The 25,801-nt window shown below is 53.1% G+C and overlaps 12 protein-coding genes across 12 annotated transcripts; 4 read left to right on the plus strand and 8 right to left on the minus strand.

Moving 5' to 3' along the window:
• Positions 1 to 449: 449 nt before the first annotated feature.
• On the minus strand, positions 450 to 1,990 carry CDV56_100140 (arylsulfotransferase family protein; the record flags this gene model as incomplete). Its single annotated transcript, XM_026753759.1, has 2 exons — positions 450 to 1,136; positions 1,184 to 1,990. The coding sequence occupies 2 exons, from the start codon at positions 1,988 to 1,990 to the stop codon at positions 450 to 452; spliced, it is 1,494 nt and encodes a 497-aa protein (XP_026612857.1).
• Positions 1,991 to 2,868: 878 nt separating this feature from the next.
• CDV56_100617 (uncharacterized protein) lies at positions 2,869 to 3,930 on the minus strand (the record flags this gene model as incomplete). Its single annotated transcript, XM_026754236.1, has 3 exons — positions 2,869 to 3,168; positions 3,218 to 3,434; positions 3,482 to 3,930. The coding sequence occupies 3 exons, from the start codon at positions 3,928 to 3,930 to the stop codon at positions 2,869 to 2,871; spliced, it is 966 nt and encodes a 321-aa protein (XP_026612858.1).
• A 1,157-nt stretch (positions 3,931 to 5,087) lies between these two features.
• CDV56_100972 (putative MFS sugar transporter) lies at positions 5,088 to 6,723 on the minus strand (the record flags this gene model as incomplete). Its single annotated transcript, XM_026754591.1, has 3 exons — positions 5,088 to 5,216; positions 5,273 to 6,555; positions 6,606 to 6,723. The coding sequence occupies 3 exons, from the start codon at positions 6,721 to 6,723 to the stop codon at positions 5,088 to 5,090; spliced, it is 1,530 nt and encodes a 509-aa protein (XP_026612859.1).
• Positions 6,724 to 9,579: 2,856 nt separating this feature from the next.
• CDV56_101652 (uncharacterized protein) lies at positions 9,580 to 10,422 on the minus strand (the record flags this gene model as incomplete). The annotated part of the gene is made up of 1 exon (XM_026755271.1): positions 9,580 to 10,422. The coding sequence occupies one exon, from the start codon at positions 10,420 to 10,422 to the stop codon at positions 9,580 to 9,582; it is 843 nt and encodes a 280-aa protein (XP_026612860.1).
• Positions 10,423 to 11,540: 1,118 nt separating this feature from the next.
• On the plus strand, positions 11,541 to 12,535 carry CDV56_101925 (oxidoreductase, short-chain dehydrogenase/reductase family; the record flags this gene model as incomplete). The annotated part of the gene is made up of 2 exons (XM_026755544.1): positions 11,541 to 11,613; positions 11,682 to 12,535. The coding sequence occupies 2 exons, from the start codon at positions 11,541 to 11,543 to the stop codon at positions 12,533 to 12,535; spliced, it is 927 nt and encodes a 308-aa protein (XP_026612861.1).
• A 105-nt stretch (positions 12,536 to 12,640) lies between these two features.
• Positions 12,641 to 13,715, minus strand: CDV56_102067 (uncharacterized protein; the record flags this gene model as incomplete). The annotated part of the gene is made up of 4 exons (XM_026755686.1): positions 12,641 to 13,019; positions 13,071 to 13,140; positions 13,348 to 13,531; positions 13,587 to 13,715. 4 exons carry the CDS (start codon positions 13,713 to 13,715, stop codon positions 12,641 to 12,643), a joined length of 762 nt encoding a protein of 253 aa, XP_026612862.1.
• A 531-nt stretch (positions 13,716 to 14,246) lies between these two features.
• ARI1 (carbonyl reductase (NADPH-dependent) ari1) lies at positions 14,247 to 15,333 on the plus strand (the record flags this gene model as incomplete). The annotated part of the gene is made up of 3 exons (XM_026755906.1): positions 14,247 to 14,517; positions 14,580 to 14,853; positions 14,916 to 15,333. 3 exons carry the CDS (start codon positions 14,247 to 14,249, stop codon positions 15,331 to 15,333), a joined length of 963 nt encoding a protein of 320 aa, XP_026612863.1.
• Positions 15,334 to 15,908: 575 nt separating this feature from the next.
• On the minus strand, positions 15,909 to 17,138 carry CDV56_102500 (sialidase family protein; the record flags this gene model as incomplete). The annotated part of the gene is made up of 3 exons (XM_026756119.1): positions 15,909 to 16,386; positions 16,437 to 16,553; positions 16,609 to 17,138. The coding sequence occupies 3 exons, from the start codon at positions 17,136 to 17,138 to the stop codon at positions 15,909 to 15,911; spliced, it is 1,125 nt and encodes a 374-aa protein (XP_026612864.1).
• Positions 17,139 to 18,302: 1,164 nt separating this feature from the next.
• On the plus strand, positions 18,303 to 19,521 carry CDV56_102811 (zinc-dependent alcohol dehydrogenase; the record flags this gene model as incomplete). The annotated part of the gene is made up of 4 exons (XM_026756430.1): positions 18,303 to 18,444; positions 18,491 to 18,858; positions 18,902 to 18,980; positions 19,040 to 19,521. The coding sequence occupies 4 exons, from the start codon at positions 18,303 to 18,305 to the stop codon at positions 19,519 to 19,521; spliced, it is 1,071 nt and encodes a 356-aa protein (XP_026612865.1).
• A 67-nt stretch (positions 19,522 to 19,588) lies between these two features.
• CDV56_102968 (putative C6 transcription factor) lies at positions 19,589 to 21,253 on the minus strand (the record flags this gene model as incomplete). The annotated part of the gene is made up of 3 exons (XM_026756587.1): positions 19,589 to 19,876; positions 19,938 to 20,388; positions 20,439 to 21,253. The coding sequence occupies 3 exons, from the start codon at positions 21,251 to 21,253 to the stop codon at positions 19,589 to 19,591; spliced, it is 1,554 nt and encodes a 517-aa protein (XP_026612866.1).
• A 460-nt stretch (positions 21,254 to 21,713) lies between these two features.
• Positions 21,714 to 22,373, plus strand: CDV56_103210 (DUF967 domain protein; the record flags this gene model as incomplete). Its single annotated transcript, XM_026756829.1, has 2 exons — positions 21,714 to 21,749; positions 21,837 to 22,373. The coding sequence occupies 2 exons, from the start codon at positions 21,714 to 21,716 to the stop codon at positions 22,371 to 22,373; spliced, it is 573 nt and encodes a 190-aa protein (XP_026612867.1).
• A 246-nt stretch (positions 22,374 to 22,619) lies between these two features.
• bipA (Hsp70 family ATPase KAR2) lies at positions 22,620 to 24,815 on the minus strand (the record flags this gene model as incomplete). Its single annotated transcript, XM_026756934.1, has 4 exons — positions 22,620 to 23,185; positions 23,240 to 24,345; positions 24,404 to 24,599; positions 24,665 to 24,815. The coding sequence occupies 4 exons, from the start codon at positions 24,813 to 24,815 to the stop codon at positions 22,620 to 22,622; spliced, it is 2,019 nt and encodes a 672-aa protein (XP_026612868.1).
• Between the last annotated feature and the right edge of the window lie 986 nt (positions 24,816 to 25,801).

Here is a 25,801-nt window from a genome sequence, read left to right on the forward strand (position 1 = left end):
GTTTGTGTTTGGGAGGGCGAGGGCGAGGGTGGTGAGGAGGGGGGTGAGGGTGAGGATGTTTAGATGCATTTTCAGTTCGTTCGGTTGTTGTTTGGTTAGGTTGGTGGTTGATGATGGTTGAGGACTTGAGGTTGGTTGAAGTTGGTGATGTGGTGATGTGGTGTCCAGGTTTATATCTTGTCCTGACGTGCTCCTATCTCATGATGAATGGAGTCGTGTTTCCTCTGATGGGCGGTGGTACAGGTGTATGTTATACAGGAGTAGCGATATGGTGGTAGACGTGTACACGGGAGTACCTGCAGAATACACATAAACACGTTCCGTTGCAATGTTGGGTAACTATAGTCCAGCTGATCTCTATGCGATCTCTATTAATAGTATTGTCGTATAGTCTAATGTATCATATGTACAATGCTAGTGACACGGGTGTACAACGATGGCAGTGGCAGCTAAAAACTGACAATGGCCGACATGCCAAGAGGAATGTCACCCTTGCGAGCAACCACCTGGAGATACGCCGTCTGCAACCCACGGACCGTGCCAGACGTCTCAAAGCCAGTGCGCTTGAAGGTGGTGACGATCGTGGTGTTCACAGAGTCCGGCGCGTCCGCGGCCATCACGGCCCAGTTGTCGTACTCCGTCGCGCCGTTCCAGCTGACAAAAACCTGGGCAGAATCTTCCGACACCCGGCGAACGACGATAGACGGCTGCCAGAACGGGGTCGCCTTCCACTGGCATTTGTAACCGCGGTACGAGGCCACCTCGTTGTCGGTGCCGAACTGGGCCGTCAGGACCTCCTTGTTGTCGGCGTCAAACTCTTTGATCTTGGCGATGGAGCCGTAGCCCAGCACGACGTGAGACGACTGCGGGCTCAGCAGTTGGTAGTTGCCCTGGCTGACGGCGTGGATGACGTCGCTGGCGTCGCTCAGTGTGCGCAGCGTCGTCGCCTTGCGGTGGACCAGATCCACGGCATAGCTCAGACCGGTCGTCGCCGCAACAGTCTCGGTGGGGGTGTTGGCGTTGTTGAACAGACTCAGGATCATGCCCTGTTCGGTGCGGTTGTAGACGCGGATGTCGTGCTGCCAGGAGAAGACGCCGGCCGGGTCCAGTTGAAAGTCGCCCTTGCCCAGTTCGCCCTTTCTTCGGTCAGCAAATGTCTAAAAGAAAAAAGGGGGAGGACTACGCTGAATTGCCACATCACCGTGCCATTGTTGTGGACATAGTAGCCCGACCAGTAGTGACGCAGAGAGATGATATACCCGTCGTCAAACAGTTCCACCGAGTTGATATGATACGCATCCCACGGCTGCTCATGCGTTCCATGATCGTCGTCAATCCCCTGCTTGGAGTCCGTCAAGGCAATCTGATCGACATGCTCCAGGGCGCTCCACGAATGCACAATCTCGTTGGTCGCAATGTCGATCTCAAAGAACAGACTGTCCAGCATGTAATCATCCGGCGTGCCCCCGATCGCCGTCAGGGACTGCTGGGTGACGTTGTAGGCCGTGACCAGCAAGGTATTGCGGTCGGTGATGTGACTCTCGTGCAGATCAATGTGCGAATCCGGGACGCTGTTGTCCGGCGTCACAAAGTTGCCCTGCAGGGTCACCGTGTAGATCTCGCGGTAGGTGTTGTCGAGCACATGGACGGCACCATATCCGAACCCCAGGTCCGTCATGTTGCCGGCCCAGAAGGTGATGACGTCCTGGTTGAACAGCGTCTGGACCCGGAAATTGGCCGTCACCTCGTCCGGGCCCTGGTAGACCAGGTTGCCGTCCTCGTCGTAGATCAACGCCGCCGTGCCTGCCGGCTGGTTGCCGCGGGGCCCAACGAAGAGATAGCCCGGGTCGGTGGTGCCACTCTTGGTGATTTGGATCTGAGGAGGCTGGTACGGAGCAGTCTGCAGGGTCATGTATGGCCAGTCATCATCTGCCATGGCACCGAGTGACAGTAGCAGGGCACACCCGGCCGTGAGTAACCCTCCTGGCATGTTCAAAGGCAATCTATAAACAGAATGAATGTGTATGGTGTACAAAGTTGACAAAGTTGGACAGTGACAATAGCGGAACAAATCAAACCGTGCTGCGGTGGAGGCGATTCAAGTAGATATAGGCAGAAAGGTCAGAGGATGAGGATCTACAGGGGCCACAACAAAACAGCAAAATCAACATGAGATCAGATCGTCCGCCTGCAGTGAATCATGGATGGTGGATTCTCCGATACCTGGACACTGGACCGAACCGAACCACATCAAGCATTGATCTTCACCTCACTAGAGCCAACCGGTTGCGAGAAAAGGATCTTCGTCGATAATGGAGATGGCGATGCCAATCCTCATGGGCCAGCGGAATCGCCGGTTTGGCCTGACGCGCAAGCAGACTTGATCAAGCAATCAGTAGATAGACTAAGCAAGTGCAGCTTCATCCAAGGACGAACTATCAATCAATATTCAACTCATCGAAAGATTGAATTGAATTGAATTGAATCGGCAGGATAAGATTCTCTATTCATCTGAAGGCGCAAAGAACAACACTTGGCAGATCCACCTGCGGCACTAGTCCCAAACGGTCCGTCGCCAACTGGAAACATCTCTGAATATGAAGCGAGGATAGAGAGATCGACACCAGTATTTCCTCACTGTCATTCTAGCTAGGATCAGCCGACGGACTGCGACGGAGAAACAGCAAGCATCTGTTTCAAGTGCTTAAATCCCGTCTGAGATATATGATTGTTACTGCAAGAGACCATCAGCGTGGCACGTGAGAAGTTGCCCTTTTCATACAAATCCAAACAATTCGAGTCAACCTTCATATCAATATGTTCACATTATTAGCACGTATATATATATACATCATTATACCGTCACCTCTACTCCCTGACATGCTCGCGCGTATACACCTTTGGCACCGAAAACTCCGATTTCCGCCGAGCCCCATCTCTCCCTCCACTCCCCCCATTCCCCGTCAGTGCCTCGATGTCCTCGTCCGTCGGGCGTCCCCGTCCACTGCCCTCGATGCGATGATGCTGGTGGTGGTGCTCGCCGGTATGTAACAGGATCTCGCCGCCCATGTTCCGTTTCCGAAGCCAGTAGGCGCGCATGCGGTCCAGGGCGGTTTTGAAGTCGTCGAGGATGACGGTGTCGCAGAGACATTTGAAGATAAACGATAACTGTCCACTGTCAGCTGTTTCCTCGTGAAATTGGACAGAGGATTAGAACCTTCCAGAATGGCTCGATCCCCGTCGGCAAGGAAGAATGGCTGAACACGTTGAGGACGCTGCAGGTATCGACGATCATGAAGGCAATGGAGAGACACATGGACGCCAGCATGATGCCGAATCGCGGGGAGACGCTGACGAGCTCGATGATCCCAAAGTTGTATTCGCGCTTGATGGTGTAGAAGAGGGAGCAGGTGGTAAACACCCACCAGGGGTCACTATCTCCATCAGCTTTTCTCCATCTCCGCTCGGGACCGAAACGAACCGAAAGAGAGGCTCTAGCGGCCTCGTCGTCAGAAAGATCTTGTTGTAGTTGTTGAAATACGCAAAATTCGCATAAATCTCCAGCACCCAGTAGGGCTGCACCAGGATCACCGTGCCGATGTAGAACAGCGAGACCTTCCTCGACATGAACGGGCGGTTCTTCATCCACGCGATCACATTGTGCAGGCTCCAGGAGATATTCAGCCCGATGGCCGTGACGCTCTGGTACCACCCGTAGACGGGGTCCTTGGGGAAGATGAAGGTGCCATTCGGCATGGCCAGGATCAACTCCGCCAGAATCAGTTTATGCAGCAGGATGTGTTTCTTCATGTTGGCAAAGGTCACGGCGGCCATGACCAGCAGCGAGCCCAGCATGAGGCCCTGGCCCCATGCCTCGAGGACGAGACCATCTGGATTGGTGGGTCGCGAGATGCGATCCGATGCCGACATTGAGATCACAGTTGCATGCTGATCCTATGAAAATAGTAATAATAATAAAATAAAAAGGAAAAAGAAGGAAGGTCGCAGGTCGGTGAGAGAACGGAGGGTATTCGGGGAATAAGAAAGGTAAAAGAATGGAGTCGTGAGCTGCAGGGAGAGAAGAGGAGAGTGGGACGCGGGAGAAAGATATACAGGTCTGTGGGGATGCAAATTCTGGAGTCAGGATACCATGAGACTGGAGAATATGGGGTAAAAGTATAGGCAGTCCACAGTCAAGACCCACGAGGCGATATATACTGCCATGCCATAGCCACATGGCTGGAATCACTCTCGAGTCTCTGGCCGAAGGTAAAGAAAAGGTCAAAGAGCCATGGTCAACGGTTAGCATCTTGCAGGGGACATTTCAGAACCAATCGCATCGACTATCCCAAAGTCAAAGAGAACCAGAGTTGATGGACTTGGGGCTGGAACCGGAGGAAGCGAAAGAATCAAAGGCCGAGGGAGGTCTTTGTGAGTCTGAGTCTGAGTCTGTGGAATCCATTGTCTTGATACTTAATAATTGACATAAGTTCACTCTTGTCAATCTGTCACTGTCACTGTCAATGACTCGAAGCACCGGCTTTCTCAGTCTTAGTCTCCCTCTTCCTCTTCCCATCAGGCCACGGGGAAACGGAGGAGGAAATTTGTTATTTGCCACTGCGGAGAAGACCAAAGCCGGGGAGAAGAGCCAATGTAAATGCCTCAAATGGATCCGTCCCTGGCTTATGCATGAGACCGTTGGCTTGGCGTTCGTATTGACTTCTCTTACGGGATAGCAGTTATGGATCAAAAGATGCCTCCAGTCCTAACTCCTAAGAATCTGGGGTGATCCATTCTCTGATCTATCATCTGCCATCTGTCTCGCTGACAACTCAGCCTTATGGATAGCATCATAGCCATCGATGTAAAGAGTCAGACAATGAACATGACCTCTGCTTTGTTGAATTGCTCTCTGCAAAGAAAAAAAGTCAACCGGCTACGCCACGTTCAGTACTAAGCAAAGTCAAAGCAGATGCCATTACGTGCGGCATCAATAACAGTCAGTCTCTCCTCTTTTTCCTCCAATCAAGTCGCTCTGAACAAAAGCCGAATGGATTCAGCCGTCTGGACTCCTGAAGGCTCTGATATTAGCCATCGGCCTGCTTCGGCCCCCTGGCCGTCTCGTCCTCGAGAGCCTCGTCAATGGCCTTTTCCCGAGGTCCTCCCGGACCTCCCCCAAACACGTTCTGCATTTCTTCCAGCGAATGGCCAGATGTCTACGGGTAAAGAACACAGATTAGTTGAAGAATGCCAAGAGGAAGAAAGGACTGACCTCCCGCAAAAAGAACCACGAATACCCGATAATGGCGTAGTTGAAGACCGCAAACATCAGAAACATCCGCCATCCAATATTCTCAATCGCGTGCGGCGTCACCTGCGACATCATAAAGTTGAACAGCCACTGCGACGCGGCCCCCACCGTCACGCCCACCTCCCGGGTCCGGCTCGAGAAGATTTCTCCGACGTACAGCCACGGCAGCGGCCCCCAGGACATGTTATAACTAAACGCCTCGGCATAAGTCATGATGATCATCGCGATGCCCGCGTGCGTCGCTCCGGACTCGGCTGCCCCCGTTGACGCCTGGGTCGGGTGCGTCGCCAGCACACAAGCAATGATGAGCATAAAGGAGCCCATCGCGCCTGCGCCCACCATGAACGGAACCCGGCGCCCGATCCGGTCCATGACAAACAGCTGGAAGAGGCTGACCCCGACCACCTTGACCACTCCGAAAAATCCCGTCACCAGCTTGGCCGAGGTGCCCGCCCCGACCGCCGAGAAGATCTGCGTCGCGTAGTACGCCAGCGAGGTGTTGCCCGTCAGCTGCGCACACAGCTGGATCGTGACGGCGATGAAGATCCGGTCCCGATTCGCCGGCAGCAGCAGCTCCCGCCAGGTGAAGTTCTCCCGCACGCGCGCCTCCTCCTCGAGGCCCGTCAGGATCTCGTCAAACTCCTGCTGCAGCGCCTCGGTCTCGTCGCCGCCGCGCACCCACCGCAGGGAATCCCAGGCGGCGTCCCTCCGGCCCTTGGCCGCCAGCCACCGCGCGCTCTCCTGGACGGTGCACATGCCCGCCAGCAGCAGCGTCGACGGCAGCAGCTGCAGTCCCAGCGCGATCTGCCACTGCTTCGTGGCCGACGGCTGATCCTTGGACACCGCGTACGTCACCCAGTACGCCACCATCACCCCGCACGCAAAGAACCACTGGAAGCACGCCCCCAGCCGGCCGCGGAACTCCTTGGGCGACATCTCCGCCGCATACATCGGGATCAGCACGGTCGCGGCGCCGATCCCGACGCCGGCGATCACGCGGCCCGTGTAAAAGGTCCCCAGGGTGTGCGTGTTGACGACCTGCAGGATCGTGCCGAGAGTGAACACCAGCGAGCTGATGATCAGCCCGGTCCGACGGCCCAGCCGCGACGCCACGGGCGTGGTGAAGAAACATCCAAAAAACGCGCCGGCCTGCAGGATGGAGACCGCATTCGAGTTGACGGTGGTTTTCTGTGCTTGAGTGTATCGGAAGTCTTTCTGGAAGGATTCCAGCGTGAGAACGCCGCCTGTTCAATCAGTCTGGCCGTTTCGTTTTTTCAAAGGGGTAGCAACGCACTGATCACCCCAGTATCGAAAGCAAAGGCAAACGAGCCCATGCAACTGGCCGACACCAGGTAAATGGCCCGAAGCAGGCCAAGTCTTTTGCCCATGATCACGTCACCTTCCAGAGACATAACCACCAGGAAAAAGGCGAGGATATCTCACCTTTTTAAACGTACGTAAAGACAAAGATAAAGGTCACTGCATGTCAATCATCCCTGCCGTTGCGTGATCCCACGCCGTGCTGGAGGTGTCACACCCGCAACACGAAGCTCGCCGAACAGGAAAGCTTGGGGATGATCCCCGCCGCCTCGAGGTCCTGATAGGTGACTCTTTGATGCCATGCGGTCTAGTGCCGGTCTTGTTGCCTTTGTCTTTGCGCAATGCGAGTCAGCGAGCGGTGCTTGGACCGACTCGTGATATGGAGTAGTGTCGATGTAAGAAGGATCCGTAGCTGCCACCGTACTCCGTAATGCGAGGAACAAAAGTAATTGGTGAGTGATTGCAGGCTGACTTGACTGGTTGGTTCGCGATGGCGTGACGGGTGTCAATCCATAATCCATGGGAAGGTGACTGCGTAGTTGTACTGATAGGATCATAGTTGATGTTTCGAGTATCTCTTTGAAGCTCTTTGACTCGAGACAGACAGACAGAATACGGATAGGATCATCCGTTCGATGTACCCCGCAACGCAAATGATGACGCTCAGGCAAAAGCCGGGGTAGACTAGATGCTAACAAGTATGCGGCGTTAATCTCATATTCGTAGTCTTTCGGTAGATACCAGAGGTAAGTACCCCTGGAAAGGGCAAGCTTGCATGTGTGCCTGATCCCAGGATCTCGTTAGTCGGGGACTCTTCAAGGATATTCACTGAAACCATCCTCAGGCTTGAGATATAACCTTCTGTCGAATTAAGGAAACTCAACCTCAGCCTCAGGAACACTACATCAGTAGCTATCTTCAGGCCTACCATAAAGCAGCCGGTGACACTGTACATGACCAAGAGATTTGATATACAACGCTCTATGAAGACTTTTGTTGACGTACCATATATACCAGCAAACACTACTATATCTGTACCTCTTCAACCACTGGGAATATATAGGCGATTATTAGAGACCCAATTAACCCTCGACTAAGTACTAGTGGCGTGGTCGAATCTGTTTATGCTTATCCAAGGTCTTCACTAGCTGTTGAATTCACAGATTCCTGATATTCTTGATCAAATTCACTTGTTATCAACTATGAAATTATGATTTTATCCTATTCACTTTTTTTATGGTCCAGTAACACATGAGCTATATCACTTACTCAGTACATTTTGGTCGAATATAATGTCACCAGGCATTCTCCAGTTTCATCTCTCCCAGTCTAGCTCTCCAACAGGAGCCTTATCCCAGGCCTCTCCTGACAGCCCTTCAAGCAAGCATCTTGACTTCTCATTCTCTTCTGACTGCCTGTATCCAAGATGGTACTGGATTTTCCATCGGCTGCGAAGCTGAGGTGACCCTCCAGCTAAGGCAGGGACAGAGACTTTGCCGACTACATTGTATCGAAGTACAACAGCACATGTGGATCGCAGGATGTGTCTATGGTCTCTTCTCTCATGTGGACGCTATCGGAGTTCCAAGCAGCCGCAGACAGTGGACTCTGGTGGACGACCTCACCATCGACACAACTACTGTTGGAATAGATACCACTATGACTATGGATCTGAAACCCTAGACTGACGAGCACATCGTCCGGACACCTTTTTAGTCTAGTGGTATTATTATTCAATAACTACTGACGACCAAGGTAGGCTTCCCCACCCCTCAAGAACTACATAGATAAAGTGATTAACTCTTGGGTAGGGCCATTGGAGATGACTAGCCCTATCCTCCTCCATGCGGATAGTGGAAACTGGAAAGAGGACATACAATCACACTTTTTCGAAGATTTTCGCTATGTGCAAAATCGAAACGAATCGCTCGTGCGGCTTCCACGTCCATTTTTCTCCCCGGGAGTTGGCTGGAATGTCGCTATGCTCAAATCGCTGTCCCGTGCTATACTCGTTTTCGAAACAGCCTTTGTTGGAATAAGATACGACTATGACTATGGATATAAACCCTAGACTGACCAGTGACGAGTACATCGTCCGGACGCCTTTTTGGCCTAGTGGGATTATTATTCAATAGCGTTCGAGGTCACTGTCCCACCTGAACGCAGGAAGAATATGTACGCCAAAAGTAACCGGGAGTTTCGCAGGGGTCCGGGTCTTATTTCCGCCAGGGGCTGCTTTGCATGGATAGAGCTTGTTGTACGGTTCGCTCAGGCATCACTGACAGTCGAGACTGCGCGTCTGCTCGAGTACAGTTCAGACGTTCAAGGCCTGTGGAGACAATGTTCCTGAGACTGACAGGAACATTCTACACCCACTTTTCGAGGGCAAGTCTGGATCACGGCTCCCTCAACCTGTACCCCGACTCACGTGGGAGGAACAGAACCTGTTAGAAAGAAAGAAAGTTGAAGCGGAAGAGAAGAGCATTGTGGCTGCGAAGGTACAGGAGGATTATGAGTCCTGGGACGGTTGATTCTGACTCTTATGCGTTAAGTTAGAAAGGAACATTGGCGTGCTCTCTATTTCACTCAGCCTTTTTTTTTGGGGAGGTGATCAGTCGCATCTTAGGGAAGGCAGATTCAATTTGCAGGACTGGTTGCGGAAGCAGGAGCAGGAGACAACAAAACTAGGTGGTAGAATATCCTTTGCAGATTGAGATATTTGAGGGAGGGTTCGTGCGGAAATTCTTATTTTAGATTTTTAGTTACTATACATATACAATGACTTCTGAGCATGCTGGCCAAATAATCTGACACATGGAACGCCATCCAGCTCGAGAAGAAGAGAGCTTATCATAGGGACATAACATAAATGCTCATTGACAGAAAGAGCTTGCGGGAGAGTGTCAATGAAGACAAAAGGGAGATATACAGTGCTCTTTATGAACAGTTTATATCGACCGCAGCCCTAAAATCATATACGGCCCTGATTCGGACAGCGGGGTCGTCTCCAGCAACCCGGGCCAAAGCCGCCTCGCGATACGCGCATTCCGCTGTTCCGACCTCAGTAGTCGGACCATTTGCGAGTCTTGCTGTGCCATCGAGGGAATGCGCTTCATGCGGGTCAGGAGACTGTCCAATGCTCCCATCTGTATGAAGATCAACACGCGGACCAGGGTCTTCCAATCCGGCCCCGCAATGTCATAGTCATCCAAGACCATTTCCGGCCATTCGGTTGCTCGTGACTTTGACGTTGACCACGGATGGTGTTCTGTCGCATTACTGCTGTTGCTGTTGCTGCTGCTGTTGCCGCTGCTGTCGATCACGTCAAAGTATGCGCCGACAATGCTATCGCACAGACCCACGAGACGCTCCAAGACCAAGTTTAGCACCGTCATGTTCTCCGGACGGCTGCGGCAGGTCGAGCACTGCAACATCCTCTCGCACCAGGAGAGGGTCTCTCGGTAGGAGCTGAGCTGTGAGTCAAGGTGTCGTTCTTGCGAATTTCCGGAAGAGGCCTCTAGCTCATGCAGGAGGAAGACGGCGGTGGGCAGGCAGGAGCATGTTCCTCTGGACTCCCGTTGCGGAGCATTCCGTCGTGACTGGCTGCTCGTAGCCGGAGGCGAAAGCAGAGACGGTGCGTGCAGCACGACTGACAATGGTGAGCTCACATGTGCGTGGTCTCTACTCTTGGTTAAAGGTACGTTTGCTGCTGACGATCCGTTCGCATCAGGCAGGCTTGACGAGTCAGGCGCCAGCTGTAGGCCCATGGATCGACGAGTCCTGCGGTTCATTTGAAAGGTGCCAATCGAAGCTATTGAGGTACAGATGATCCGATCCACTGGTCTCGCCGCTGATATGCGTAAGCCTGGGATTGATGTTCTTGCTTGTTTCCAGCTGGGGCTGAGGTGTGTGGTATTTCTGATTTGTTCCTGACTATAATCTTCCACCGAGCCATTGCTATACCGCGGCGGCGACGACCTCTTCCGGGGACCTCGCCTTGTGGCCGACTCTGAATATGTACACTGCACTTGCAGAGTACTACATTGGGCGCAGCCAGATCGTCGACCGCTGCAACGGATCTATTGGGGATCGAGGTTAGGGATCCAAGCACACTATGGGCAGGGGGGATCGTGACGAAGAACTCCCCTTTTTTACACGACAATTGTCGCAGGCCAGATGCTGAGGCCGACTAACAGGGCCGCGGCCCGGAGATCCCATCTCATGCTCCAAAATCTCCCCATCCTGACTGTCCGCGACATAACGGAGCGTCCCGAACATGCCTCTTGTGATCCAGGCGCGCGTAGTTACACCAAGCTCAAGCCAGAAGGCTGATTCATCCCTTGGATATTGCAAGTGGCTTGGGTGAGCACTAGTGAACAACAGTTGGCCCTATCTGGAAGCATGATACAAGCCATTTTCTGTTCAGGTCCATCGGCTGGATTCAATCCCCGAAGCCGATATTCAGTTGTTGCGCACGCGAGGGACCCATTGGTCGATTTCCCTGCTCACAGATAGTGTTGACCACGTTTCATCCAGGCTAGGTAATCTAGACAGTAGAGCCTTGCCTCGCATCTACCAAGCTGCCATCCAATGAAGTCCTCGTGCTGGCATGTTTGCCCATCAACTCTCAATGGGAGGCAGGGGTGAAAGCGGCTAGGGAAAATGTGTTGGGGAGCTATGGTGTGATCGTGCATAGGAGGACCAGAGGGGTTAGCATTGTATAATAGCTGCTTATTATATAGGCCAGCATCAGGCTAAGATACTCCGTAATCATATATCTGTTGTCCTGCTGCGGCGAGTTTTCCCCCGGTCGACCTTTCAAGCCATCTGGAATCGCGAACAACCCATCAGTGAACTTATCAATCTCCCTAGCTCATCCGGATATCCTCACAGCACGATCGAAGACGAAATGTCGGGCGGTGTGTTGTTCAGTCCCGATAAAATCCCAGACCTCTCCGGGAAGGTCATTCTAGTAACTGGCGGTTAGATCCTGCTCATAGTCAGGGCAGTACCTCAGCATTGGCGAATTCCCTAACATGTCAGTCACCAGGAACGGCCGGTCTCGGGGCTGCCACGGTGCTCCATCTGGCGAAACGCTCGCCCGCGCACATCTACATTAGCGGACGGAACGCAAAGAGCGCCAGCGACCTCGTCGAACAAGTGCGTGATTCAAACTCGAAGACGCGCGTATCGTTTCTCCCGTGTGACCTGGCGTCCCTCGTCTCCGTGAAGGAGGCGGCTGAAACGGTGCTCAAGCAGGAATCACGGCTGGACATCCTGATGTGTAACGCAGGCATTATGGCACAGCCGCCTGGGCTGACAAAGGATGGCTACGAGGTGCAATTCGGTATCAATCACTTGGGTCATGCGCTGCTGATCCAGAAATGTCTGCCTCTGCTGCAACAGACAGCAGAGCAACCTGGGGCCGACGTGCGCATCATCATCCTCACATCACTGGGATTTCAGATGCACCCCAGTGGCGGGATCATCTTCTCCGACTTGAAGACCGTGCAGAATTTCAGCGTCTTTGGTAGCTGGATCCGCTACGGCCAGAGCAAACTTGCCAATGTCCTGTATGCGCGCGAGCTGGCCCGCCGGTATCCCGCCATCACCAGCGTCTCTGTCCATCCCGGCGTGGCCAGCACAGGGCTCGTTGAGAATCAGAGCTGGGGAAACCGCGCCTTTATCTATGCTACCAACATGGGCAAGCTGCTGAAGCCCTCAGAGGGTGCTTATAACCAGCTCTGGTCGGCGACAACCGCCAAAGAGAACTTGGAAAACGGCCAACTTTATGAGCCGGTGGGGGTTCTATCGTCGAAGCTTGACAAAGCCGCTCGCGACGATGCCTTGGCGAAGAAGCTGTGGGAGTGGACGGACAGGGCCTTGGAGGACTACATGAACTAGATTGCCTTCTTCTTCTTCTTCTTCTTCCTCAGTGTCAACTGAGTGTTATATTTTGCGAACGAGGTTTATATACGTTGGGTAACAATGCGCTTGCTAGTCATCAAACTACTTAGAATGCACCCTTTCGCCGAATGCGAAAGGGAATCGGTTCGCCAGGAGGCATGGCCCTAACGCCATAAAATTCCTGTTCACTTTGGGGAGCCATCCTCGGGGCCGGTCCACGATCTCCAGCTCGTAATACGCCTTGAAGACTGCCACGCTGCCCCTGATCTCTTGTTTAGCAAAATGCCTCCCAGGACACATATATGGGCCTCCGCCGTATGCGATGAACCCGCCAGACAGTCCATCGAGAGAATATTTAGGACCGGTCTTCTCATCTCCCCTGACCAAGAATCGCTCCGCCCAGAACTGGTCGAGAGGGTACTTTCCATTTTGCGTGCGTTCAGGGCCCCAGGCTCCTGGGTCACAGGCGGCGACGTTCGTGCTCATGAGTCATGACAATAAAGCGCCCCTTGCGCAAGACGTACGGGCCTACCAGACGTCGACCTGCGTGGGTGTACGGTTCAACATCCAGGCAATGCGCATGCGGAGCACCTCGGTGTACGCTGACTGCAGAAGGGGAGAGTCGTCACATCAAATCAGTGGGTCTACTGTCCGGGGTACGACCGCGCCGTCGTCAGTCAAATCAGGGTCTGTGTGGATGTGTAGTATAAACCAGACTGCGCTCGGGATTGCGTCGGCATTTGCTCTGAACTTTTAATCGGCAGAAATGTTGGTTGCCTGGCAAAACACTGGAAGCTCCACCCAATCACTCCTGATCCTGTTGTCCCCGTCGATCTCTTCGCTCAGGAATGACATGAATCGTTCTGTCATTCGCTGCAGGGCGTCTCCTGTGAGGAACCGGTGCGCCGCCTGCTGCTGGTGATGGTGGACCCGTAGCTCCAGAGGGACGTCAGTGCCCGGGAGGGGGTTGGGGGCAATCCCCGAGTTGCCATTCTGTTACATGCATGCCGAATATGTTCTCCATCGCGAGCGCTGTGGTTTGGAAGACAGGTTGCGCGGGGCTCGCAGCAGGGTGCCAACATCGTCGGATCCATTCCAGATACAAAATATCCTCGGATGGGCCCCAAGACCACCTGAACGGGTAGGCTATCACCATACCGTCGCCTTTCATTGTCATGTTACCGCTTGCGCGCCCTACAAGGGAGTAATTGGGTTGGTCTGAAGGTTTAGGGTAGCCTACCTAATGCCGTCCGGCGTCGACAAAAGCCCCAGTGTCTTTCATAATGATGGCTTGCAAGATCGTAGAGACATGTGCATAGTGCAGAACTACCGGTACACCACCGAGGCCGAGGGACGCGTACCAGCATTCCTGGATCGAATGGGTGATGGCAGTGAGTCCCTCCCTGATCATCATTCTGACTTGTTTTATGTTGTTACCCTTGAAAGGTCTTGTGCTCAAGCATAGAAGTCTTCCCATCCCTAGCATCCTACTGTCCTACATGCCAAACATGCGCACCCGTCCCAAAAAGGCATCTTCTGATGGCATCAATGTGGACAGGCAAGGCACAGAGGCTGGAAAGGACGGGAAATCCTCAAGACTGTGGTTCCATTCAATCGCCCTATATAATCGCTGCCTTTCTCCCTCTGGCTTTGTCGTCTATAAGCACGATCCAAGTCATTCTATACAACCACAAGCACCAACGACAATATGACAACGCTCTCCGTGACGAAAGGAACCACAGGCTCTCTGCAGCCGCCACCGACCTTGTTGCAGCCTCTTTGCCATCCCCGAGTGGACGAGGTGACCAAGGAAGTGGACGGCTATTTCCTCGAGCACTGGAAGTTCCCCAACGAGAAAGCCCGCAAGAAGTTCGTGGCGGCCGGGTTCTCTCGAGTGACATGCCTATACTTCCCCAAGGCGCTGGACGACCGCATCCACTTCGCCTGCCGTCTGTTGACCGTGCTCTTCCTGATCGACGGTAGGGTAGACCGTCTCTCCCCCCTGCCAACAAGACAACAGCCTGACTCAAACCCTGCCTAGATCTGCTCGAATCCATGTCCTTCCAGGAGGGGTTTGCTTACAATGAGAAGCTCATCCCCATTTCGCGAGGCGACGTGCTTCCAGACCGGTCCGTGCCAGTCGAGTATATCATCTACGACCTGTGGGAGAGCATGCGGGCCCACGACCGGGAAATGGCCGACGACATCCTCGAGCCGGTGTTCTTGTTCATGCGCGCCCAGACCGAGCAGACCCGCAGCCGTCCGATGGGTCTGGGCGAGTACCTGGCGTACCGCGAGCGGGACGTGGGGAAGGAGTACGTTGATGTTGATTGTAACTCGAGCAGTCCGAGCTGACAACCCATTGCTAATGTTCCAGGCTCCTTGCGGCGCTGATGCGGTTCGCCATGGCCCTCGAGCTTCCGGCATCCGAGCTCAAGCGCGTGCGGGAGATCGACGCCAACTGCTCCAAGCACATCTCCGTGATCAACGACATCTACAGCTACGAGAAGGAGCTGCACGCGTCGCAGACGGCCCATTCGGAGGGCGGGGTCCTCTGCACGTCGGTCCATATCTTGGCCCAGGAGGCTGATTTCCCGGCCGAGGCCGCCAAACGCGTGCTGTTCTTCATGTGCCGGGAGTGGGAACGGCGCCATCGGCTGCTCGTCAAACGCCTCCGGGCGGAGGGCCTCGAGACGCCCGGTCTGCGCGCCTATGTCGAGGGGCTGGAGTACCAGATGAGCGGGAATGAGCTGTGGAGCAGGACGACAGAGCGATATAGCTTTGTTGCGGGTTGAGGCATGGGGAGAGTATTACGTAGTGGTAAGGCAGATGCATCCATAGCTGTGTTGGAAGCGTACAAAGCACTTGTCGCAGCTAAAAATCTGGCCTAGACAGATGTGAAGAAGTAGAAGGGCCGCGCATTCCTGTGGCGCTGAATGGCGTTCTAAAGACACGCAAGGACTTTCTTTAGTTATTTTTACACAACCTTAATGCGACGCAGACGAACAGGAGTCTTTGTCCTTTGTTTTCTCTAGCACAGATAGGACTAGGTTTGAGACGCGGCGCTAGGAATATTTGAATGGGTAGTGAAAGATGGCCAGAGTAGCGTTACCAGAGCGCAAGGCCCTGTTGCCGGATCCTGAGAGTACGAATTGGTCGATGGAAGACTTATATTTGGACCTTGAAACAATGTTTAAGTCCATCAACGAGGCTTTCCTGACTTGCTGGCAGAATACGAAGACTTCCCGATAGATGCTACAGTCGACCACGACAGGTTCTCTTCCTCTGATCTTGAGCGGGGCTTCGAAGCACTCATGCAAACGACTGGTCAAATTCTACACCTGCTTAGACTGAATACACCAAGGACAGTCTACAGAGCATCCTCCAGGTTCATCAAGGTCACAGTAACCTTGTTGCTCGACCCACCCAACACACCACCCCCGTTCAGCAAGAGCATACGCGGGTCCTCATCCAGAATCCGCAGCGACCGGGTATAACTGTGCGACTCGGGAGTAGCAATCTCCGTCCACTCGCCCTCTCCCAGCGCCTGGTTGGTGAACACGGTGCTCTGCGATCCCGAGCTCACGATGATGGTTCCGTTGACGCCGCCGTACGGGGTCCAGACGACATAAGGCGAAGACGTGGGGACCGTGCCGCTGGACACGACGAGGCGCTGGTGCGGAGCGGACAGGAAGTCCTCTGGGTTCTCGGCGATGCGGTAGTAGACCGGGAAGGAGTAGCTGGAGGTGTTGAAGAAGGAGCCGTATTCGTAGGTGTAGATGTATTTGCCGTTGGGGAGCTTGGCGACGACGGGCATGCCGGGGCGGTCGGTGTAGGTTGGGTAGGCACTGTGATCAGGTTAGCCTCGTTCTAGCTCCAGTGTGATGTGTCAACATACACATCGTCAACAACAGGTCCCCATTTCTTGAGATTTCTCGAAACCTGGTGGACCAGCTTCTGGCCGTGGGTGGTGTTGGCTCTCTGGTCGGAATAGTAGCAGATCAACTTGCCATCACTGTCAAAGACGGTTAGCACTGGACTTGAATGGCTATTACCCAATGGAGACTTACCGAGCAAGCAGGAAAGGCTCCCACACAGGCGTCAACCCGTTGTTGGGAATCGCCTCCCCGCCAGCGGCGATGTGGCTCACAAACTCCCACGTCACACCGGAATCCCGCGACGCATACAGCTCAATGTGTGTCGACGACAAATCGGTGGGAATAGCGCTGCCCGCCAGCAGCAGTGTTCCGGCCTTGTACGACCCAATGCGCTCGGGAAGATAGTACAGGAACGGCTGGTAGCGCAGTCCGTACCCATACACCTGGTCGTGGACCTGCGAGATCTCCTTCCAGGTCTGCCCGTGGTCCTTGGACCGGTAGATGGGGAAATACACGGCCGGGGGTTCCGGGGAGTAGTTCTCCCAGGTGGCCAGGAGGTCCCCGTTGGGCAGCTCCACGTTGCGCGCGTACAGGGTCCGTGGAATGGTGTAGTTCGACGGTGGACTGAAGATGGTCACCCCGTCGTAGGTTGGGATGGTGGCCCGATGGATGCTCGCGGCCAGGGCCAGAGGCGCGAGAGCGAGAAGGCGAAGGAGGGTCATTGTCGGTCACGAACTTGTGTGCTCGACAGCTTGAGGTGCCAGATGTTCCTGTTGGCTGCCGCACCCCGGCTTTTATAGTCGGCCATTGCGACAATCACTTCGTCATTCTTCAATTGAACGATAATTAAACGAAAGTATCTTTCAGCGAGGAAGAGAATCGAAAATGCGGAGAGAGCTTCATCCCGCCGGAGTTGTCCCCAGTACGGACTTGCCTAGAACCGTAACTGGGCAACAAGCTAGCCACTCTCGGAATTTCCATCAATCGTATTCCTGCGTCTCAGAGGCAAGTCAAGAGAGACTGACGGATTGTCATTGTGGTCAAGAAGCCAACGGTGCCGAAGCCGTGGAAACAAGGATAGCAGCATACAATAAGACTCAAAAGGAGGCATAAACAGCTCCTTCAGGTCAGCGAACGGTCTTATCAATAAGCGGACGATCCTCGGCAGAGGATCTCGATCTCTTCAGCTCTCAGACAGAAAGAGAGGAATGATCATCATTGGTCAATGCAGGATCATGCGATGCAACTGCGATACGTATCTGCTCGGAGAAATACCTCGGAGAAATGCTCAGGTTGGCTTGAACAACACTGACTGTTGTCTGGAGCTGACTCCATTGGGACAAAGAAGTGGAGGTGGAGACGTATTCTGGGGGCGATATTTAGTGTGGATTAGCCTGTGTGATGCGGGGAATCAAGACAGGAGCTCGTTGAGACTGAAAAAAAGCATACTAACTAGTGAATGGCATGATCCCAAGGGGAAATGAGGTGGAGGAGATCAAGGGAAAGCTATGGAGAAGATAGCTGACAACCCTATTCTCAGCACATGACAGCACCCCTTGCTTAGGTGAAGACGTCATGTTTGCTATCACTCGGAGAATTCCAAGCCTTCAGTCTAGAGGTTACACAAATCGTCGACTGTGATGAAAACAAACTCTGGCTTTCTTTGCGAGTTGAGTCTCGTTGATGCTGGACAAGAGCCAATGGGAGAAATATACCGTTGATGACGAGACTCAACTCCAACAATGCCAATCCGAATTGATCCATGATTGCTGATGTTGAGCTACGTATTCCACAAGGCTATTTATTACCCTCACAAGCCAGGCGAGAATATTCAGACTGAAAAACTGAACCATTTTTTCAAAGATTTTGTACTCCGTTTTAACATTATGCAAATCCCACAGACTCAAACTGTAGCTCTTGTCTCCCAACTCGGAGGCAAGGTGGAATTTGACGATCAGTATCCAGTCCCTGTCCCAGGCCAAAACGAGGTGCTGGCAAAGGTCCTCTACACCGGTGTTTGTCAGAGTGGTGAGTTCACCCAGTCTCAACTTGAGTCAATCTCCTAAGCATGCAGACCTCCATACCAAGAGTGGAACTGCAGCTGGTGCCGATGGCAACCCCATCACAAACATCAAGCTTCCTCATGTCGGTGGGCACGAAGGAGTCGGTCAGATTGTGGCATTGGGTCCTGGCTGCGGACCTGACTTGAAGGTTGGAGGTCTGGTGGGCATTCGCTTCGCCAGTCGTATCTGCAGACGATGCGAGTTCTGCCTCGCCGGGACAGAACAGTATTGCATCAAAAGTACCAACCATCTGCACCATGAGGATGGGAGCTTCCAAGAGTACATTGCCCTCGACGCGGACTATCTCACAATCCTGCCGGACGATATCGATCCGAAGGTCATCGGGCCGGTCTTGTGCGCTGGTGTGACGGCTTACAAGGTTCGCAAGCCCCCTTTGGTTTTGTGACCTTCTAACATGATAGGCCGTTCTCAACGCCAACGTCAGAGCGGGCAACTGGCTCGTTGTAGTCGGTGCTGGAGGGGGCCTCGGACATCTCGCGGGTAAGAGGGTTATCACTCGAGCCACAGACCATGATACAGCCCAGCTGATCCTGCTTCAGTTCAATACGCAAAAGCCCAGGGCGCGCTGGTTATCGGAATCGACGCTGGCGATAAACGTGACTTTGTTCTCGGACTGGGTGCTCTCGACTTCATCGACTTCAAATCTACCGACCCTGTGCAGCGTGTTCACGAAATCACTGGACTTGGGGCACACGCTGTGGTCGTGACAGCCGGCAATGCGAAAGCTTTTGCCCATGCATGCGATCTGTTGCGCGTCGGTGGCACACTGAGCTGCGTCGGCATTCCCCCAGGACGTCCTGTGCTGGAGACCCCCATCTGCACCATTGTCATCAAAGGGCTCAGAATCACTGGTAACCTGGTTGGCTCGCTCAAAGAATGTATGGAAGCGGTTGAGTTGGTCCGTCGTGGAGTGGTCAAACCGGAAATCAGAGTACGGCCATTCAGGGATTTGCCTCAGGTGTATGAGGAAATGGAGAAAGGCGATATTTCAGGAAGAATTGTCCTCCAGATTACAGAGTGACCTTTGTCTTTGGCTAGTGTCTCTTGATTGCTGCATAAGAAATGGTACTTTCGATCAATGAACGCGGTCAGCTTGCAGCGGTCAAAGAATAGTCTGAGATATTCTCCTCTTCCACATCTGGCCTGGTAACAAGCCCGACACCCAAACGAGCAGGGGCCATCACCAAAGCCTCGGCTGTTTTCGCACGAAGAATTGATTTCAGCACCGGATCCTGCTCCAGAAAGGGCAGAATCTTCTGATATAAAGCGTGTAGGAGGTCTTGAGGCCCGGCCTGTAGGGCATTCGAAAACGACCTTGGAGGAGTATAGATGACGATATCTGCCAGAGAGTTGGCAACCTCAAAACACTTCAATAGCTACATCTGGCGTCATTGCCTCTTTCGACAAGAATCTTGAAGTAGTCTGCATGAGACTCACCTGGTCTCGACCCAAGGGCAGCAAGTCTGTCTCTGTCAGTCCTTGCAGGGACATCAACAGATCACGACCGACAACTGCAGGGAATCGAAAGGTCATCACCTCGGTGGTAGATGTTGAAGATAGCAGACGCTGAGATAGTGCTTCCTGCCAGACAATAGTTTTCATCCATTCTCTGGTGATGTAACAATCCGCCAGCCGTGTGGATGCCTGATCTGAGTTAAAGGCTAGAGCCGACAGTGCTGCTTCTGTTTCAGCTAGACTAGCTACAGATAGAGCTTGAGCCGAGTTGGACCTAGTGCATCGTCGTGTTTGAATCTTGTCGAATGTGACAAAGAGTTTGAAAAGCTCGAGTAACCCCCGCGCATGAGTGTTCATTGCCAAATGTGCTGCGTCTGGAAGCTCAACTGGATCATTATATGAAGGCCTCACACCAAGATGCATAGCATATCCTCTGACCTGCATCAGTACCAGCGAAACTGCTCATTGTGCTTAAAGACCTACCTCTCAGACACCCACAGCAACAGAAACAAAATCTCCTCATTTGCAACAACACCGTCGGTAAAGGCAACATTCCGATCTTTCGTGTCCAATCCTAAAAGTCTCCCGCTCGCGATAGCCTCCTGTATAAACAGCATAGCCGACTTCCGCTGGTTAATCTTTGCATGATACACATGCAGAAAGAACGAAACAAGCACACCCTTGGCGTCGAGGTTCTCCCTGTAATCACTCCGCTCCCGAAGTCGCATACACTCCAATTTGAGCAGGCCACTGTCCACGGTCTGGTTATCGCCGCCGGCCAAGGGAGCAAGCTGCAATTGTGCCATCGTCGCGGCACACAGCGCCAGCGCTAAGCAAAGCGTCTGCGCATCGTGGGTGCCGTCCTCCAACTGTTGCAAAAGCGCATCTGCGTTGACCACCGGCCAAACACTGTGCGAGAAAGTCTGGTACAGGCGCACGATATAGACCAGTATCGTTATGGGAATGCATGTCTCCTTTCTCCAGCCCCACGCAGACAGGGACTCATCACCCTCAGCATCAGCATGAACGGCAGCATGATTTACCGGACGATTCTCGACCGGATGGGCTCTTATAGCAGCTTCCTCCGTATGAACATGGCCAATCGATCCATCACTGGCGGACCTGCCCTTGTTGGTACGTCGTCGCACTTTAGGTCCCCTCCTTCCCGGTGGCTTGAGGTACGTGCAGTCTACCTCCTTGGGCGCTTTCTGGCAAGTATCGCAAGGCCAGGAGCCGCTGCACTTCACCTTGCGAGATATGCACTCGTCACATGCTCTTTTGGTGAGTTGTCGGCGCATCCGATCCAGGTATTCCTGTTTTCTCTACTATCAAAGTGATTTGAAAGTGTCATGGAAGAGAAGTTCGTGTTCAAGCACCCCCTGTAGATGAGGGGAAACCGCGCCGTCCATGCATGCCGGACAGACATTGGTGGGAAAATGAGATTCTGACCAGCATAAACCATTGCCATACTCTGTATGCTGAAAACCTCAAATTGAAATTCCCATACACTCTTTGTAGGATATATATCCTCAAGTAAAGATATCGAAGCTCTCGGTATCGCCATGTCTACTTCACCGACGTCATGAAGACCCCGCAGCGGGAGGACCTTCCCTAATTTCAGATATCTTCCATATGCGACAATCGAAAACTACATAATCTCACCGAAATCACCAGCTTTTATATACCTCATTTCTTCATCTTCTCTCCCGCTCACATCCCACACACTTCCTCCTCAATACACACTTTAGACCCTTCAAAATGGACGACAGACCGCTCGGCCCAACCAGCACAGACGTACGCCAGCTCCCACATATCCCAAGTCCCACAGCACTGTCAACCCCTCAACGCTAACCGACACACATGCTAATGAGGAAACACCAGGTCCGCGATCTCGCCGCCCAGGAATCCTCCGCCGCGGTGATCTTCCCCTCCTTCACCTCCACAACAGCCTGGTCGCTCGGCCTCGCCCTCCGCGAACGCATCCTCTCCCTCCCCGCCGACCAGCGCAAACCGGCCCTGATCTCGATTACTCTGACCGGCGGCTCCGAGCCCCATGTTATCTTCCAGTGCGCGACAGAACCGGGCACGGTCGCCGATAATGAGGTGTGGGTGAGGCGGAAGCGGAATACCGTGCTGCGCTGGGGCGTGTCGAGCTGGTTGATGCGGAATAAGATGCTGGCGAGTACGGGGCTCAGTGCGTCCGAGGTAGAGGAGGCGTTTGTGAAGAAGTACGCGCTCACAAGCTCGAGTGGTGGTGCCGCTGATGACTATGCCATCCACGGCGGTGCGTTCCCTGTCCGGGTCAGGGGCGTTGATGGTGTGGTGGGAGTCGTCGTTGTCAGTGGGTTGAAGCAGGAGCACGATCACCAGGTCGTTGTCGAGGTGGTTCAGGATTACATCCAGAAGAACAGCGATTGAGCTGTCTGTATATCATCAGGCTGTTGGCATATTGTGGATAAGAAAGTACATAATTTGGTTAGGCTCGATTGAGCAAACGATTTCTATAGTACGTGAAAAATCTAGTCAAAAGGATAGCACATATCAATGAGGTATCATCTATTTGGCCTCTATAATACACCGAGGCGACTCTGGCTTATTCCCAAAGGACAATCCATAACGAATCAATTAACAAATCAAAACTCCGTAAATCCCTCTAAAGTTATTTTACAGCTCGTCATGTCCGCTGGGCTCCTCATCCTCATCTGCCGGTGCAGAGCCATACAGCTTGCTGGTGATGGGGTAGGCCACATTGGACAGTTGCTCCTTCTGCTCCTCAAAGTCCTCGGTGGTGGCCGTGGCAGCGTTGTCCTCCAGCCAGTCGGTCACCTCCTTGACAGCATCCAAAATAGTCTGCTTGTCATCCTCATCGATCTGGCCACCAAGACCGTTCTCGTCGTTGACCTGGTTCTTCAGGCTGAAGGCATAGTTCTCCAGCGAGTTGCGGGCCTCAATCTTGGCCTTGATAGCCTTGTCCTCCTCGGCGAATTCCTCAGCCTCGGCGACCATGCGGTCGATCTCCTCTTGGGACAGACGACCCTTGTCGTTGGTGATGGTGATGGACTCGGCCTTGCCAGTACCCTTGTCGCTGGCGCTAACCTTCAGGATACCGTTGGCATCCAGGTCGAAGGAGACCTCAATCTGAGGCACGCCACGAGGGGCAGGAGGGATACCAGTCAGCTCGAACTTGCCGAGAAGGTTGTTGTCCTTGGTCAGAGAACGCTCTCCCTCATCTGAGACAGTCAGTCAGTAATGTCTCCAATCAAGTCACAGTGGCAAATACTTACAAACTTGGATCAGAACGGTGGGCTGGTTGTCAGCGGCGGTCGAGAAGATCTGAGACTTGCGGGTAGGAATGACAGTGTTGCGGGGAATGAGCTTGGTCATGACACCACCGGTGGTTTCAATACCCAGGGTAAGAGGGTTGACGTCCATGAGAACGACGTCGCCAGTACCTTCCTCGCCAGAGAGAACACCACCCTGAACGGCAGCACCGAAAGCGACAGCTTCATCGGGGTTGATACCCTTGGAGGCCTTCTTGCCACCAAAGAACTCCTCGAGGAGAGCCTGGACCTTGGGAATACGAGTGGAACCACCGACCAGAACAATGTCGTTGACATCAGACTTCTTGACCTTGGCGTCCTTGAGCACCTGCTCAACGGGCTTCAGGGTCTTCTTGAACAGATCCATGTTGATTTCTTCAAACTTGGCGCGAGTGAGAGTCTCCGAGAAGTCCTGGCCGTTGTGGAAGGATTCGATTTCAATGCGAGTGGACATCTGGGAAGACAGAGTACGCTTGGCCTTCTCGACTTCGCGCTTCAGCTTACCCATGGCCTTGAGGTCCTTGGTGACATCAACGTTGTTCTTCTTGTTGTATTGCTTGACGAAGTAGTCCATGACGCGGTGGTCAAAGTCCTCACCACCAAGATGAGTGTCACCGGCAGTAGCCAAGACCTCGAAGACGCCGTTGTCGATGGACAGGAGGGAGACATCGAAAGTACCACCACCAAGATCGTACACGATGACCATACGCTCATCACCAGTCTTGTCCAGACCGTAGGCGATAGCGGCGGCGGTGGGCTCGTTGACAACGCGGAGAACGTTCAGGCCGGCAATGGTACCAGCGTCCTTGGTAGCCTGTCTCTGGGCGTCGTTGAAGTAGGCGGGAACAGTGACAACCGCGTGGGTAACCTTCTTTCCAAGGTAGCCCTCAGCGATCTCCTTCATCTTTCCAAGAACCATGGCGGAAACCTCCTCGGGGGTGAAGACCTTGGGGGTCTTGTTGACTTCGACCTTGACGACAGGCTTGCCATCCTTGTTGACAACCTTGAAGGGGAAGTTCTTGGCGTCCTTCTGGACATCCCTGTCATCGAACTTGCGTCCAATCAGACGCCTGGCAGAGGTTAGCACAAACTCTTCAGCTATCGAAAACCCGATGAGGAGACACTCACTTAATATCAAAGATGGTCCGGGTAGGGTTCGAGGCGTATTGGTTCTTGGCGGCGTCACCAACCAGGCGCTCCTCATCAGTGAAGGCGACATAGGAGGGAGTAATACGATTTCCTTGGTCGTTGGCGATGATCTCAACCTTTCCGTTCTGCATCACACCGACACAGGAGTAAGTTGTTCCAAGATCGATACCGATGACTATGGACAGCACCAAATTAGCACACGAATGCTATATCTTCAGGAACAGAATATTTAACACGTACCAGTGCCATAGTTGTCCTGTACTGAGTCTTCCTCAGCGTGTGCTGTTCCGAGAAGGGCCAGAGGCGCAATGAAGACAAGGAGGAGGTAGAAGACAGTGGTCCAAGCAGTGAACGGCTTGGCCGCGCCATTGCGACTCGATAGTCGCGCCATGATAAGTATGTGAGGTTTTCAAAGGAGTCCCTCCACGATAGGACGGGTAGAAAATCAGGATGTTTCAATCCAGGCGGCTGAGGATACGTGTATATCTCCCAAAACACGTTCCAAAATCCCCGAGGCCCTGTAAACACACTTCCCTACAGTGTAAAAGGAAGAATGACAAGACAGTGAAGGATTAGGAGAAAAAGAGAAGCAAGCGAGAGGCGACCGGGTTGTCGAAGGTGCGAGTTGAAGAAAGAAAAGGAAGAAGAATGTCCAGGAAGCTACGGCCAGCTTTGTTCTTCTTGTATGGGTTGGCGGCGGCAAAGAGAACGCAGCGGCCATGCTGGCCTTTTCACGGGTGCTGCATTTAAGGTTACTTCTCGCCCTGTGATTGGCTGTGGCAGGTCCGATGGGCTGAAGACTGAGTCAGCAGGGTCATTCACCGCCCGAGTTCTGCCGGCGAAACCCCGAGGCGTTCATTAACTGCGGATACCCAAAAGGGAAATCTGGGCTCAGTGGCCAGGGAAATGTGGAGCAATCGATCGAAATTGCTAGAAGAGGACACTCTTGCTCCTCCCAGTTGAAACAATAATAGGTGGCATATTGGCAGTTCTTGATACGTGGACAATATCCAATGGTTACTGCATCAAACGGAGTCAAACTCAGGACAGTACCCTGAAATCTCAGACTGAAGAATATCATCACACACACTATTGGATACCAAGTGGACAGCTGGTCAATAGCCTTACAGGCTTACATTCTTGTAGTCCTACGGAGTAACCCCGTAATTCCTAAAGAGTCAAGATACCCTCCCATTCCTCAAGCGGGTTGAAGCGCCTCAACCGGCTAGGCAAATCGCTCCCCGGATTTGATAAGTACGCCATTGAAACTTACTATGAATTTGCATCGAGTTCCTCTGGTATATGTCTTTCTCTCTCTATGGACTAAGCCCAATATTTGGTGACATTTTGGAAAAGCATACAATGAAGCATAGCGAT

This window comes from Aspergillus thermomutatus (assembly GCF_002237265.1).
Source record: "Aspergillus thermomutatus strain HMR AF 39 chromosome Unknown NODE_152, whole genome shotgun sequence".
Taxonomy (NCBI): Eukaryota; Fungi; Ascomycota; class Eurotiomycetes; order Eurotiales; family Aspergillaceae; genus Aspergillus; species Aspergillus thermomutatus.